Below are 12,010 nucleotides of genomic sequence, written 5' to 3' on the forward strand. Positions count from 1 at the left end.
TTTCTTAATACACATCCCATCCATCTCAATGAATGAAGACGATTTACTCACCTTGCTTCGGCCCAAAAGTTCATTCGTTGTTTTCCATATTTGTTTGCTAATTTTACTACATTCATTGAACCTATTTTGAAAGTAATGTTTTTTTCTCCTGCCTATTCATTTTTGTTTCTTTGTTCCTCAATGACCCATAAGCTTGCCAGTCATCAGAGTCACCTGACATAACAGCAGTTCTTCTCAATTGGTCCCTTTCTTCCATAGCGTGCCTCAAATCATTATGCAACCGAGCCCTGATCGATCTCACACAGAGTTTCCTAATTGGGGCGTGTTTATCACACACTTTTGAGAATAGTTCATGGCAATGTTTTTTTTTAAATTGGCTTTATACAAAACCTGAAGAATATTATAATCAACTATATCATTAACCTTAGTGACATACATTCAATAAATAGTGGGTTTGATGGATCTCTATATCTTATATTATATATGGTTTTCAGAGTCCTTTTTTGTAAGATGAACAGTGGCTGTGCATAAGTTTTCCAGGTCGAGACCCAAATTTCCACACAGTAAGTTAAATGTGGTATAATAAATTAATTATATAAAGTGAGTAAAGACGTCTGATTTTCCTTATTTCATTTTTTTCCACATTATCAAGAAATGCGTATATATCTCATTTTTATTCTGTATTATTGATATTTCTATTGTATTTGTTATGTGTTGTGGAGCAACGCTAGAAAAAGAATTTACCTCTGGGAATAATAAAGCATTTCTAATGTAGTGCATTCAATTCAAATAAACGGCTACAAATCCCAGGCTCTTTGAACGCATCATTGCAAACGTCATGCCTAAATAAAGCTTTTTGATTGGCCAAGAATGTTCAACCATTTAAAGATCGGCCAATCGTTGGAGGTCTTTTTGGTCGTCGCCAGCAACGAACGTACACAGTGACAGTGAGGAAGTGTGTGTGTCAGTGTGTGAGCTGGATTAAGTCATGGCGATAACGGGATCGATCTTGTGCTAGCAGTCCTTTTGTTATTCTATCAAGCTGCCGGTACATCTGCCGCCGTGTCGGTGTCCGCCCTCCGTCGGTATGAACCTCGGGTGAGTGCAGCGCGGCTAGCCGGGCTAACAGGGCTAACAAGAGGCTCATCCTTGAACACATTTATCATCATTTCCTGTCCAAACTTATGATATGAATGTAAATGTGTGGGGCGATTTGCGCGATCAGCCAATAATTGCGTTATTTGAGATCCACTATTTGCGCCCATCACCCAAAGGCGACATAAATAATGACTTGTGGGTGTAACTGTATGATTTCAGCTACAAACCCTCGAGAGCAAAGCCACATTGCTTAAAAAAACAAAACAAACGACAAGCAATAAATAAATAAAAGATGCGTAATTATCGTATAGTAAATGTTAAGCCTTAAGAATAGTTCTCTTTGAAAAAACATGTGGTGTGAACAACTGCATCCAGATTCTGAGGGTCTATTTTTGACAAAATCTAAATATTGAACCTTTTCTGAGGTTGGACTGTGGGCCTGATTTTTCTTGATTTGAATATTGATCTCAACTGACTGCTAAATTAATCTTAGTTACTTTTTATTTGAAAACGTATGTTTTTTGCTTCTTGATTTCAATTGAGAATGTGTTACAATTCTTCTTATAGCTCAGAATATAGTATAAGCGTAGTGTGCAGTGAAATGTTTGTATTTCTTTTCTCATGCTCTTTTAATAATTGTGTTCTGTGAACAGAAGCGGCCTCCTGTTTGAGCTGGAAAATGGAAAACCGAAGGTTACCTTTATCGGTTATGGTGAGACTCTTCAGCTTTTCTGTTATTTCTATTCCCTGTGAACTCTCTCTGCTTAAACAGACCATGAACTTGAGACAAGTCACTTTTGACTGTTTAAGGTTTATAACAACAATATATGTTTACATTTTTTGGGGGAGCACATTACTTTCTTTATGGATGCCTGAGGGATGGCAGGAAAATGCTATGAATTATGTTTCTATATACTCACTTGTTTACTTCATGCTGTGGAAATTCTCAATTAGAATTTCAAACATGAACGAAACGGGCATTTATTTACCAAAAAGTATGTGATTAACTGAAAAAGACTTGAAGTCTGGTACACACTTTTATCAGGAAAAATGATATATTATATATGATGTATATATTATATTATTATATATTATCTACATTTACTTCATGCTTTATGAAAGCACAGTTTCGCTGTGTGACTTTGTCTTTTTCACCCCGCAGGTGGCGAGAAAAATCCAGCAAAGGTAAGATTCTCCCCGTCCATACATAGACGCACCTGAGCATGTTGCAGTGTCATCAATAACGCAGGTTCCACTCACCCCGTGTCCTCTTGTTATGTTTTCAGTCCCATGTGATGAGCGCGCTACTCCAGAAACACCGAGAAGCACTTTAGAGCTACCCCACAGGTTTATTTATCTTTTGACAGCCTGGAGGGTTCTCTGTTTATCACCTCACGGCATTAATTTAAAAAACAAAACAAAACATTTGTTCAAACACGATCCAGCTCAGATCACGACCTCCCAGGAAACCAGTTAGAATCATGAAATTATCACAAACCCCCCCCCCCCCCCCCCAGCAAAACCACATCTCCATTAAGTTACCAAAGAAAAAACGGCTCACAAACAGTGAAATCACAAACTAACTCGCCTCATCTGACAACACTGGCCTGCCAACGCCATAGCAACCGTCCTCAGCACAATTTGCTGATATGATGATCTTATTTCTCCATCTTATAACGCCAAGACCCCAGAAATCTTCCCTTGTATGTTAAAAGCGAAATTGAACCGCCATCAATTGTGCTTAAATGTTAGCCATTAACCTGAAATTGTCTGTTTTTGCTCATTTTCCCTGCAGGTGTCCTTTAGGCCCCGAGCCGCCCACATCCTGGGCTCCAGGCAGCCGTCCTGTGCGGATGGAGGAGGAGGAGGAGGTCACAGAGAGGGCAGGAGTAAGGCTGCAGGAGGAGGAGGAAGAGGAGCAGCTGCCTCCTTCACCATCAACACTGAGTCTCGGAGCAGCACCGCCACCATCAAGACTCACGAGCTCCACAAAACCAGCAGCAGCAAAGCCGTGGCGAAGGTAACCGTACGTTCAGTCCAGTTGCTGAGAAAACATCAGCAACTCCCCACCGACTGAAACTCATCTTCTGAGTTTTGTGTATTTCCAAGCTGAGGACGGACAAACACAAGCACGGCTCCTCAACCCTCAGACCTCTGAGAGCCAATGGGAAACCAGCACCGCTCCAAAGTGGTGGGAAGGAGGGAGTCAGGGACACGCCGGCCAACGGAGCGCCGGAGCTGAAAGACGGCATCGTGCGACTGACCAATGACCAGCTGCAGCAGATCCTCAACGGCGTCCAGACCCTCAATGTCCACCAGATGCCCGACGTCCACCAGACCCCCGACGTCCTCCAGACCGCCGACGTCCTCCAGACCCCCGTCGACCACCGGCCAGCGGAGGAGGCTGGCCTGCAGGGGGGAGGAGAGAGCGAACGATCAGGCAGGAGGACTGTGGTAGGAGGTCAGAGCAACTCTCAGTGTGGAGGAGGAGGAGGAGGAGGAGGAGGGGTGAAGGAGGAGGAGAAGGAGGAGGAGGAGGAGGAGGAGGAGGAGAAGCACCCAGCAGCAGAGGAGGCTACTTCAACTAATGGCTCAGAAGAAAAGGACAGGAGGTGAGGAGCAGATCGCAGTTTAATGGCTTTAATTTCATGAATAAATGCTGAATTATCATCACCATGAAGGCGTCGGACTCTGAAGGTTCAGCTGGAATGTTTTCTTTTCTTTTTGTGACTCTGAAGGAGTTTTATTTGGCCAAAGCCTTAAAAAAACCCAGAAATAAATAAAATGTATTATTCCTAAAAAAAAAATTGCCATATTTGTTTTTAAATGTTGGTGATATTTGAAAGTGTTTTTCATATGTTTGAATGATTTATATGTAAAAAATCTTTTTTTAATTATTCAGCTTTTGCTTTTGGAAGGTCAACTTCTGACATTTTAATTAACTCCACACCCAAAGTAAGAAAATGCATGTTTGGTAGATTAGTTCTCTGTTGCAACAAATCTTATCGTATTAGAAATCCTGTTCATTTGTGGGATGAGCATTGTTAAATTGCCAGTCTGTCACTCATCCTACTCCACAAATGCATATTAATCACAAATGCGGCGTCAGTTCAGAGAGAAATAACAGGATTTATAAAGTTACAGTGAAGGAATTTCCGGACAAACGTATTTCTTTATATTTTGTGTTTAGGTTCATGAAAGAAAACCGTATTCGAGTGAGTTGAAAATGGGATTTAAATGCAAATGTTGGTGTTTTTCAAGGTCAGCGGGATGTGTTTTCAGTTGGATGGGAGAGCGAGTGTCTGAGAGCCAGGCGGCCATCGACGCCAAGAAAGCTCAGTGGAGAAAAGACCTTGGTATGTGCGCGCACACACACACACACACACACACACACACACACACACACACACACACACACACACACACACACACACACACACACACACACACACACACACACACACACACACACACACACACACACACACACACACATAAACAAATAAACATATACAATTTCAAAAAATTTAAAATAAGCATGCTAAAAAAAAAGTGTCAGTGACACGATCTCTGATAAAATAAAGATTTCCAGAAGTGATTCTCGCTTTCCAAACCATACTGTCGATCAGATTCTAGATCAACTCGGATCATTTCTATCAGTCTTGAGCAGTTTTCTCTGGGATTCATCAGTTTTCTTGATTTTTTTTAATCAAGAAAAGGAAAATTAACCATCCAAGTCAGTTTCTTTTCTTTTTTTGTTTTAGTTTTGAGATGAATCCATGATTAAAGGGTTAATACTCATCACCTTACTTTGTTTACATTTGATGTGGAAGTGGAAAGTTTTATTTTTATGACAAATTAAGTAATATTTTTTTTTCCCTTCCTGTGTGCAGACGAGCAGGTGGCCCAGAAACGGCAGCGGTCGGCCTCGGACAGACTGCAGGTACGACACTGAGCCAACATCCCATCTACAAAGAGTTAGTAGGAAATAAAAGCCTTCTCCTGCTAGGAACATAATTCAGACCCTTCATTGATTTTTTTGGGGGGAGTTGCAAAAAGGTTAAAGGTCAGAGGTCATCTTGACTCCGGTGTCACTCAGGACATCAAATCAAGCCAGAAGTCTAAATGAGACGATAATAAAAATCTGAATTAAAGGATTTCTGTACCAACAAGTTGTTTTTCATAATCCTAATAGGTTAACATTAATATTCCTAATTTAATGTAATTTCTCTGACTCTTCGTAAAGCACCGAGTTGCCTTCTGGCCTATTGACGCCCCCGAATGGATGGATTGGGTTTTTGTGTTTGTCTCAGGCGGAGGACGACGCCGTCAGTCTGGGTTCGGTTCACAGCTCGCTGGGTCACCGAGAGCCGCCGGCAGCCATCAGATCCTGCCTCAAACTCGGGGTAAAAACTCAACCTCTGACACGCCGAGCAGCATTTCCCAGCTCCGCTGGCCAAAATGATTATCCAATATTAAAAAAACGTCCCTCACTCCGTGTGGATGGCCCTCCACTTGTGTTTGATTAAAAAAAACTCCCAATCTTCTTTCATGACAAAAAAAAAAAAAAAGGAGCAGATTTGAACCGTAAAACATCCTCGCCGTGGTGACGGTGTAAACCACTACACCACCGCGTGGATTCACCAAGTACTTTAAAATAAGTCAACCAGAACTACGTGTATTTTCATGCAGGAACATTCAGGTCAAAAGCTTTAATAGTTTGAGTGTGGAGGAGCCGGGACTCAAACCAGGGTTCCCTCCACGCTCGGAGCCGGTGCGGTGTTGGCATGAGCTGTACCGTCTCTCTGCAGGAGGTCACCCCGATGGAGGAGGTGCTGAGCCTGGAGCGCCGAGAGGAGCAGAGGAGGCACTGGCTGGGGGAGCTGGACCGTCAGAGGGTGGAGGCCAGCGAACGCAGGAGGCAGGAGAAGCTGCAGCAGAACCAGGTGCGGCCCCGGAGAGGGGGGATGGTGCATTCAGGGGTCCGACCCCCCCATCCCCCACCCGCTGTGGTTTACCTGCTGACGTCTCTTGCAGACGGAGGACCTGGAGCTCTGGGCCACGCACTTCGACTCCATGCAGCAGCGGCGGCCGCCCGTCCAGCCGGAGCGAGGGGAGTGGGAGCCGTCCTCCAGCCTGTCGCTGGTCTGGGAGGCGGAGAGCGTCGGGGGGGCCAGCGTGGACACGGCGGGGGGCCACACCTCCAGAACCAGGTGAGGACGGAGGGCGGAGAGCATCCTGCTCAGACGCCTGGTTTTTACTCGCCGAGGATATTCAGAGAACACGAGACACACACATCTCAGATTCTATCACGTTGATCACATTGTTGTATTCACCAAGTTCAGTAAATAATGTGAGTTTTATTAGAGTAAAATCTGTGTCTGGTAAACTGATTTCACGTCTCAGTGGGATGTGGGGTATTTAGCTGGTGGTTCTCCTCTGCAGCTACCTGCGGACGATGACCTCCCTGCTGGATCCGGCCCAGATCGAGGAGCGGGAGAGGAGGAGGCTCAAGCAGCTGGAGCAGCAGGTGAGGTGGAGGTGCAGAGCGCCGATGGAGAAACACTGCCAGTCGCTCCGCTCTTTGGAGACAGAACAAAAAACAAACAAACAATACAAAAACCTGCTGGACTTTGTCTCCCAAGCGAGCCATCGAGGCGCAGATGGAGGAGCGGCGGCGGCAGCGGGAGCGAGAGGAGGCGAGGAGGAGGAGGGAGGAGGAAGAGGAGGACCACCGGGTGGCGCTGGAGAGGGCGCTGCTGCAGAAACAGTACGAGCTGGAGGCGCAGAAGAACAAGCAGAAGGCCGGAGAGCTGCCGCGAGCGTCATCCTCTTCAACGCTGCCGGGGAAAACACAGCACCAAGTAATCGCACTACTTTCAGCGGGCCGATTACTTTTATGGAAGCAGTACTATCTTCTCTGGAGTGCAGGTCACAGTTTTTAGCTGTTTGGCTATTCAATGTAGCTTGTACGTCAAAATCTACAGAACATACCACCTGCAACCACTAGGTGTCACCACAGAACTTTTACATATTTCATTTCTTTCGATCATGCCGCCTTCCTTTTTATTTGACAGATTTGACTCCAATGTGACTCATAGTCCAGAAAATATGCTGACTAAGAGTTTGACAGTCCTGGTACACTTGGCGTCGCTGCATTTTCTCCACTGAGCCGCTTTCTAATGACAAACTTGTTTCATCAGGATCCGCCGGAGAAAAACCACAAAGACCGGAGACTGCAGGAGACACGGGAGCCCGACGGTGAGTCCGGCTACTGCAGTACTCCTTTAAAACTACTGCAGTACCACTGCACTTTGTGCTTTAAAACTATTGTCGTGCTGCATTCTAACTGGTATATTACATTATGATGAGTATTACAGTACATACAAGTCATTGGCATTTATCGCAAATGAATTTCTTGTGTTGACCAGGTAACAAACGGACCGATGCTTCGGGGGAAAGCGGAGGTTCATCGTCACACAGAGACGCTGCAGTACAGACGGGTAAAATGACTGCTGAGTCGCCATTTCCAAAATATCCATTACAAGATGGTTAACAAGAACATATTTTCACGTCTTCTCTCTCGCTGTTTGTTCAAAGAAGCAACAGACACAGTTTGGACTCCAGACGCTCGTCACAAGCCGCCTCCTGCTCCTGCTCCGTCTCCTGCGCCTCCTCCTCCTCCTGCTCCTCCTCGGCCTCCAAACAGCCGCAGCCGAGCAGCGAGAACGGGGAAGGAGAACATCTGCGTGGCAGCAGGAGGAGAGACGTACCGGCCGTTCGCCCGGGTTGAGAAGAGCAGGATGGACAAGAGGAGGCCGGAGTGGAACACACAGAGGTACAACCAGCATCTCCATCCCTCTGATGTCCAGATGACATGTCTTAATTAAAATGTTGGGGTTTTTTTTGTTGTTGTATTTTTGTTCGGGTCAAAAAAAAAGAAAGTATCAAGGAAACGCTCAAGCACTTCATCAGACAAGAGTTGCTGCTTCTTTTACAGCCTTATTCGTTTTCGTCCGATGAGACAGTTTGGAGGTTTGGAGGTTTAAACATGGACACGTCATCAGTCCATCACTGGACGGACACGTATTCGTTCACACCTTCAGGGACGTCTGACGTGTGTTTCTGTGCCGTGGTGATGGTCCAGGCCCAGCCGGCGCTTCGTTCCCGCCTCGGAGCGTTACCCGGTCACCCTGCAGAGGAACCGCCAGGAGAGCCGGCTGAAGAGGCAGGCCGAGCTGCTCACGCTGCAGGAGAGGACCTGCCCCTCCAGGACCGACCCCCCCCCTCCTCCTCTTCCTCCTCCTCCTCAGCACCAGGAGCTCCGGCTCGGCTCCAGCCCGCCCAGGAAGGTACCAGGAGTGTCTCCATGTCTCCTCTTTCCTTTTCCCCCACGACGGTGGGAGTTTGTTTCCGTCCTTTCAGCCGTTTGACTCTCGTCGTTTCAGAATGAAGCCGATTCCAGGCGACAGAACCAGTCGGCAGCCGCTCGGTGTGAAAGGTGAGCAGCGCTGACGTCAAAACTTTTCACAACATTGATTCCAGCTTCATGCAGCCGCTGGGGAAACCAAGACCTAGACCCATCTCGTTTTCGTTTCAGAGAAGTTTAGTGTTTACACCTCTACATTTTGAAAACAAGGTCTGTTTCCTGGCAGAAAACTGTAGTTCTCATATTGGGCCACTAGCTGGTGCTGTTGCGTTTTTTTGGTATTGAAACCACACATACGCTAGAAACATTAACAATGGGAGTATCCTAATGGATATTGGTGTAATAGACAGACCACCAAGTTGGAATGTTTTTACAATGACTGTCAAAATAAAACCACCAACTCCCAAGAGAATATTTTTAGTTTTCAGGCTCAGTCTTTCCCATGAGGTTGTTTTTTTTGCCACACGGCTCCCATAGTCCTCTTTCTTCATCTATAAAGCTCCATTGTTCCTTATGAGTCACACCTGCAGCTCTGCGCAACATTTTTACTCGTCCTTCAGGGGGCGCTCTCCTCCGGCCTCTGCAGTCAGACACAAGGTTCACGGTCAGCAGGCCTCCTCCTCCTCCTCCGCCCCGCCTCCTCTCCTGGAGTTTGTCCCGTACATTCGGACCGACGAAGTCTTCAACCTGGACCCCCTGGAGCCTGCAGACACCCCCCCACCACTGACACACTCAGGTCAGACACACACACACACACACACTTCGCCGTTCAGAACACGCAGTCTGCACTGTTCTCGATGGAAATGTTCTTTCCCTCTGGCCCAGGTTCTCCTCCTGCTCGCTCACATCCGGACCCCCTGCTGCACCCCGAGCTGCTCCGGAGCGCCCCGTACACCCCGCGGCAGCAGGAGATCCTGAGAGGCCTCGCACAGCTGAGACAGGTGAACGACGACCGTCATGCCTGCTGGAGAGACTCGACGCACTGAAAATGCAACTTTATGAAAATGCTTGGGCCAAATATGTGTGTGTGTGTGTTTGTTCAGGGTCTACTGCAGAAACAAAGGGAGCTGGAGACGGATCTCAATCCTCTACTGAGGCGCCATGACAACGAGCACTGGTCGCCCCCGACGACGCACTACATGTGACCTCCCCGACAGTTTTTTTTTTTTTTTTTTACAGGAAGTGATCGGCATGCCAAAATGTGTTGGCGAAGGCCGAGACAGGAAGTGACTCAACACAAGGCTTCCATCAAATCGTTGACGAGCACACTGCCTCTAGTGGCGAGAAAGATCGCCGTCTTTTACCAGATGAATAAACCGACAGTCAGAATTATCAGAGGGCTGGGCTGCGTGGTTCTGCTCGAACGGAATCATCTTCTTTCTTTAATGCACTTTTATCTCAGACGCCACGCAGGTATTCAAACAGTTTACAGAAGTCAAAGGAGAAGTTTTTTTCTTCACCACAGTAAATATTAACGGACTCCTTTAAACACTAGATATCGTCCCTGTTACAGCAGGGAATCGAACCAGGGTTCCTCCACATTGAACGTGAAGTTTTAACAGAATCAACTTGAATAAACGTGAATGTTCCTCCTCCCCCCCCCCATTTCCATTAATTTATTGCAATGCTTAATAAATATTTTAAAGTGTCTCAGAATGGCATTATTTCTATTTTTGTTTTTTTAAAGGCAACTTGATCGTTACAGTTCACCTCATGTCTTCTCTCGTCACACTACCAGTCAAACCTTTTAGAATTTTTCCATTTTTTTTTTTAATCACAATTCCAGTAGTTTAAGTCCAACAAAGAGCTTAAAATGACACAAAGGTACACAGAGGATAGAAAAAAGGTCATTTTACTTAAAGCAGTTCTGCAGCAACAGTTGATCAAGCCTGAAGTTACCAATTCCTGCAGGCGCTCCAACTTTTCTGGGATTATTACCTTCTGTGTGCAGTGTTGACCTTATTCCGCCCCGCCCACTTTTACTTCTGTCCCACACTTCCGTTTGAAACGCACTTCCTGTTCCAGCGAAATCGCATTCATTTCAACGGAGAACTACTGGGAAGACTTGCATCTAAAACATCATATAAGGTAGGTTATTTTTCGCCAAATGTGCTATGATCATGTACACCAACGAGTAAACGATGCATTGCTTCTGTTGATAGTTTGAAAACGACTCTGAGGTGTTCATAGAGCCCGTTTGCCGGTCAGGTCGCCTCCCTTCTGTGTGCTCAGTACGGAGCGACCTCTTCACTGAGGAGAGCAAAGAGCAACAATCTGGAGGATTCTTCAGTGTGGAAACAATATATATAACAGAAAGTCAAGTGTTGCTGATTGGCTATCATGGCTTCATGCTTCTTGCTACACTGCCCCCTACAGGTTTGGCATGCTCAGAGCAGCACTGCACCGGCTGTATATGTGGGTCAAGTGTAAATGAAGATTTTGTTTTTTTCAAAGTAGGGGGAAATATCAGAAAACAAAAAAGAAAACTGGGTACGTGTAAACGTGGCCTGCGGCAGACCTGTGCAATAATCACGCTGTCTAATCGGCATCTTGATGTGCCGCACCTGACTTGAGGTAGATTATCTCAGCGAAGGAGAAGTACTCACTAACACGTTTAAGACAGAAGAAATACTGTTTACTATTTCCAACTCTCAGTGGCTCATCCCGTCCAAAGATTCAGTCCAAGAGCCCCGGCGCCGTTTGCCTCTTTGGTGCATCTTTTTCTCCGCTGCGTCTTCAGTCTTCTCTGGGCCTGTTGGAGCAACGAATCGAAGTCCAGGTCATCGAACCCGTCTTGTGACGACCCTCCCGCTCTGTTGGCGTCTGTGGAAAGGGATTGTTTATGGGAGATGGAGGCGGTTCGTCGGTGGTGCAGCAGAGTGACAAGACAGATGGTAATAAAAGGATCGTCATGTTTAAATGAACATCGAAGCCCACGGTGACAAAGATCAACCCAGAATATATGTTAGTTTCTCAGACACGGTTAAATAAATCACTTCTGCAAATGTTATGTCTGTTGAGCCTTTCAATTCTTTCTAAGTATGTAACAAACTTCATCAACCAACTAATGCTTTGGGCTCCTTCTTCTATCTTTATAGCCTATTGCTCTCTGTGCAAGTGTGGTTTCATTATAAAACACAAACAGCATCCTCTAGTGGCCCAACATGAAACAAAAGCGTTAAAAAGGACCCGAAGCGTCGTGGTGTAAAAACGGAGCCTCGGTCGGAGAAATGAGTTTCAAAGACTGCTAGGGTCACTCTGCAGGGCAGCAGGTAGAACGTCTCACCTAAATCCAAATAGGGCGAAGAAGGAAAGAACTGCGCTCTTCTGCCGAAGTTGACGTTGAACGGCAGCCCGTCGGGACGCCGCAGCTTGTCGCCGTAATCGACGGCTGCAAAAGCGTCGTCCGCGTTGTAGTAGGTCACAAAGCCGAAGTCGCGTCTGTAAGAACTGAAGACGACAGGTTGTTTTTTTTAACACTGA

At 46.1% G+C, this 12,010-nt stretch overlaps 1 protein-coding gene across 1 annotated transcript; it reads left to right on the top strand.

Moving 5' to 3' along the window:
• The first annotated feature begins 4,369 nt into the window (after positions 1 to 4,369).
• Positions 4,370 to 9,768, top strand: ccdc66 (coiled-coil domain containing 66). The gene is made up of 15 exons (XM_080495365.1): positions 4,370 to 4,454; positions 4,992 to 5,041; positions 5,412 to 5,504; positions 5,910 to 6,044; positions 6,136 to 6,311; positions 6,544 to 6,628; positions 6,744 to 6,962; positions 7,302 to 7,359; positions 7,530 to 7,601; positions 7,699 to 7,936; positions 8,246 to 8,450; positions 8,547 to 8,599; positions 9,088 to 9,263; positions 9,353 to 9,468; positions 9,571 to 9,768. The coding sequence occupies exons 1-15, from the start codon at positions 4,385 to 4,387 to the stop codon at positions 9,670 to 9,672; spliced, it is 1,848 nt and encodes a 615-aa protein (XP_080351491.1). The 5' UTR covers positions 4,370 to 4,384; the 3' UTR covers positions 9,673 to 9,768.
• The last annotated feature ends 2,242 nt before the right edge of the window (positions 9,769 to 12,010 follow it).

The sequence above is a fragment of the Blennius ocellaris genome (genome assembly GCF_963422515.1).
Source record: "Blennius ocellaris genome assembly, chromosome: 4".
NCBI lineage: Eukaryota > Metazoa > Chordata > Actinopteri > Blenniiformes > Blenniidae > Blennius > Blennius ocellaris.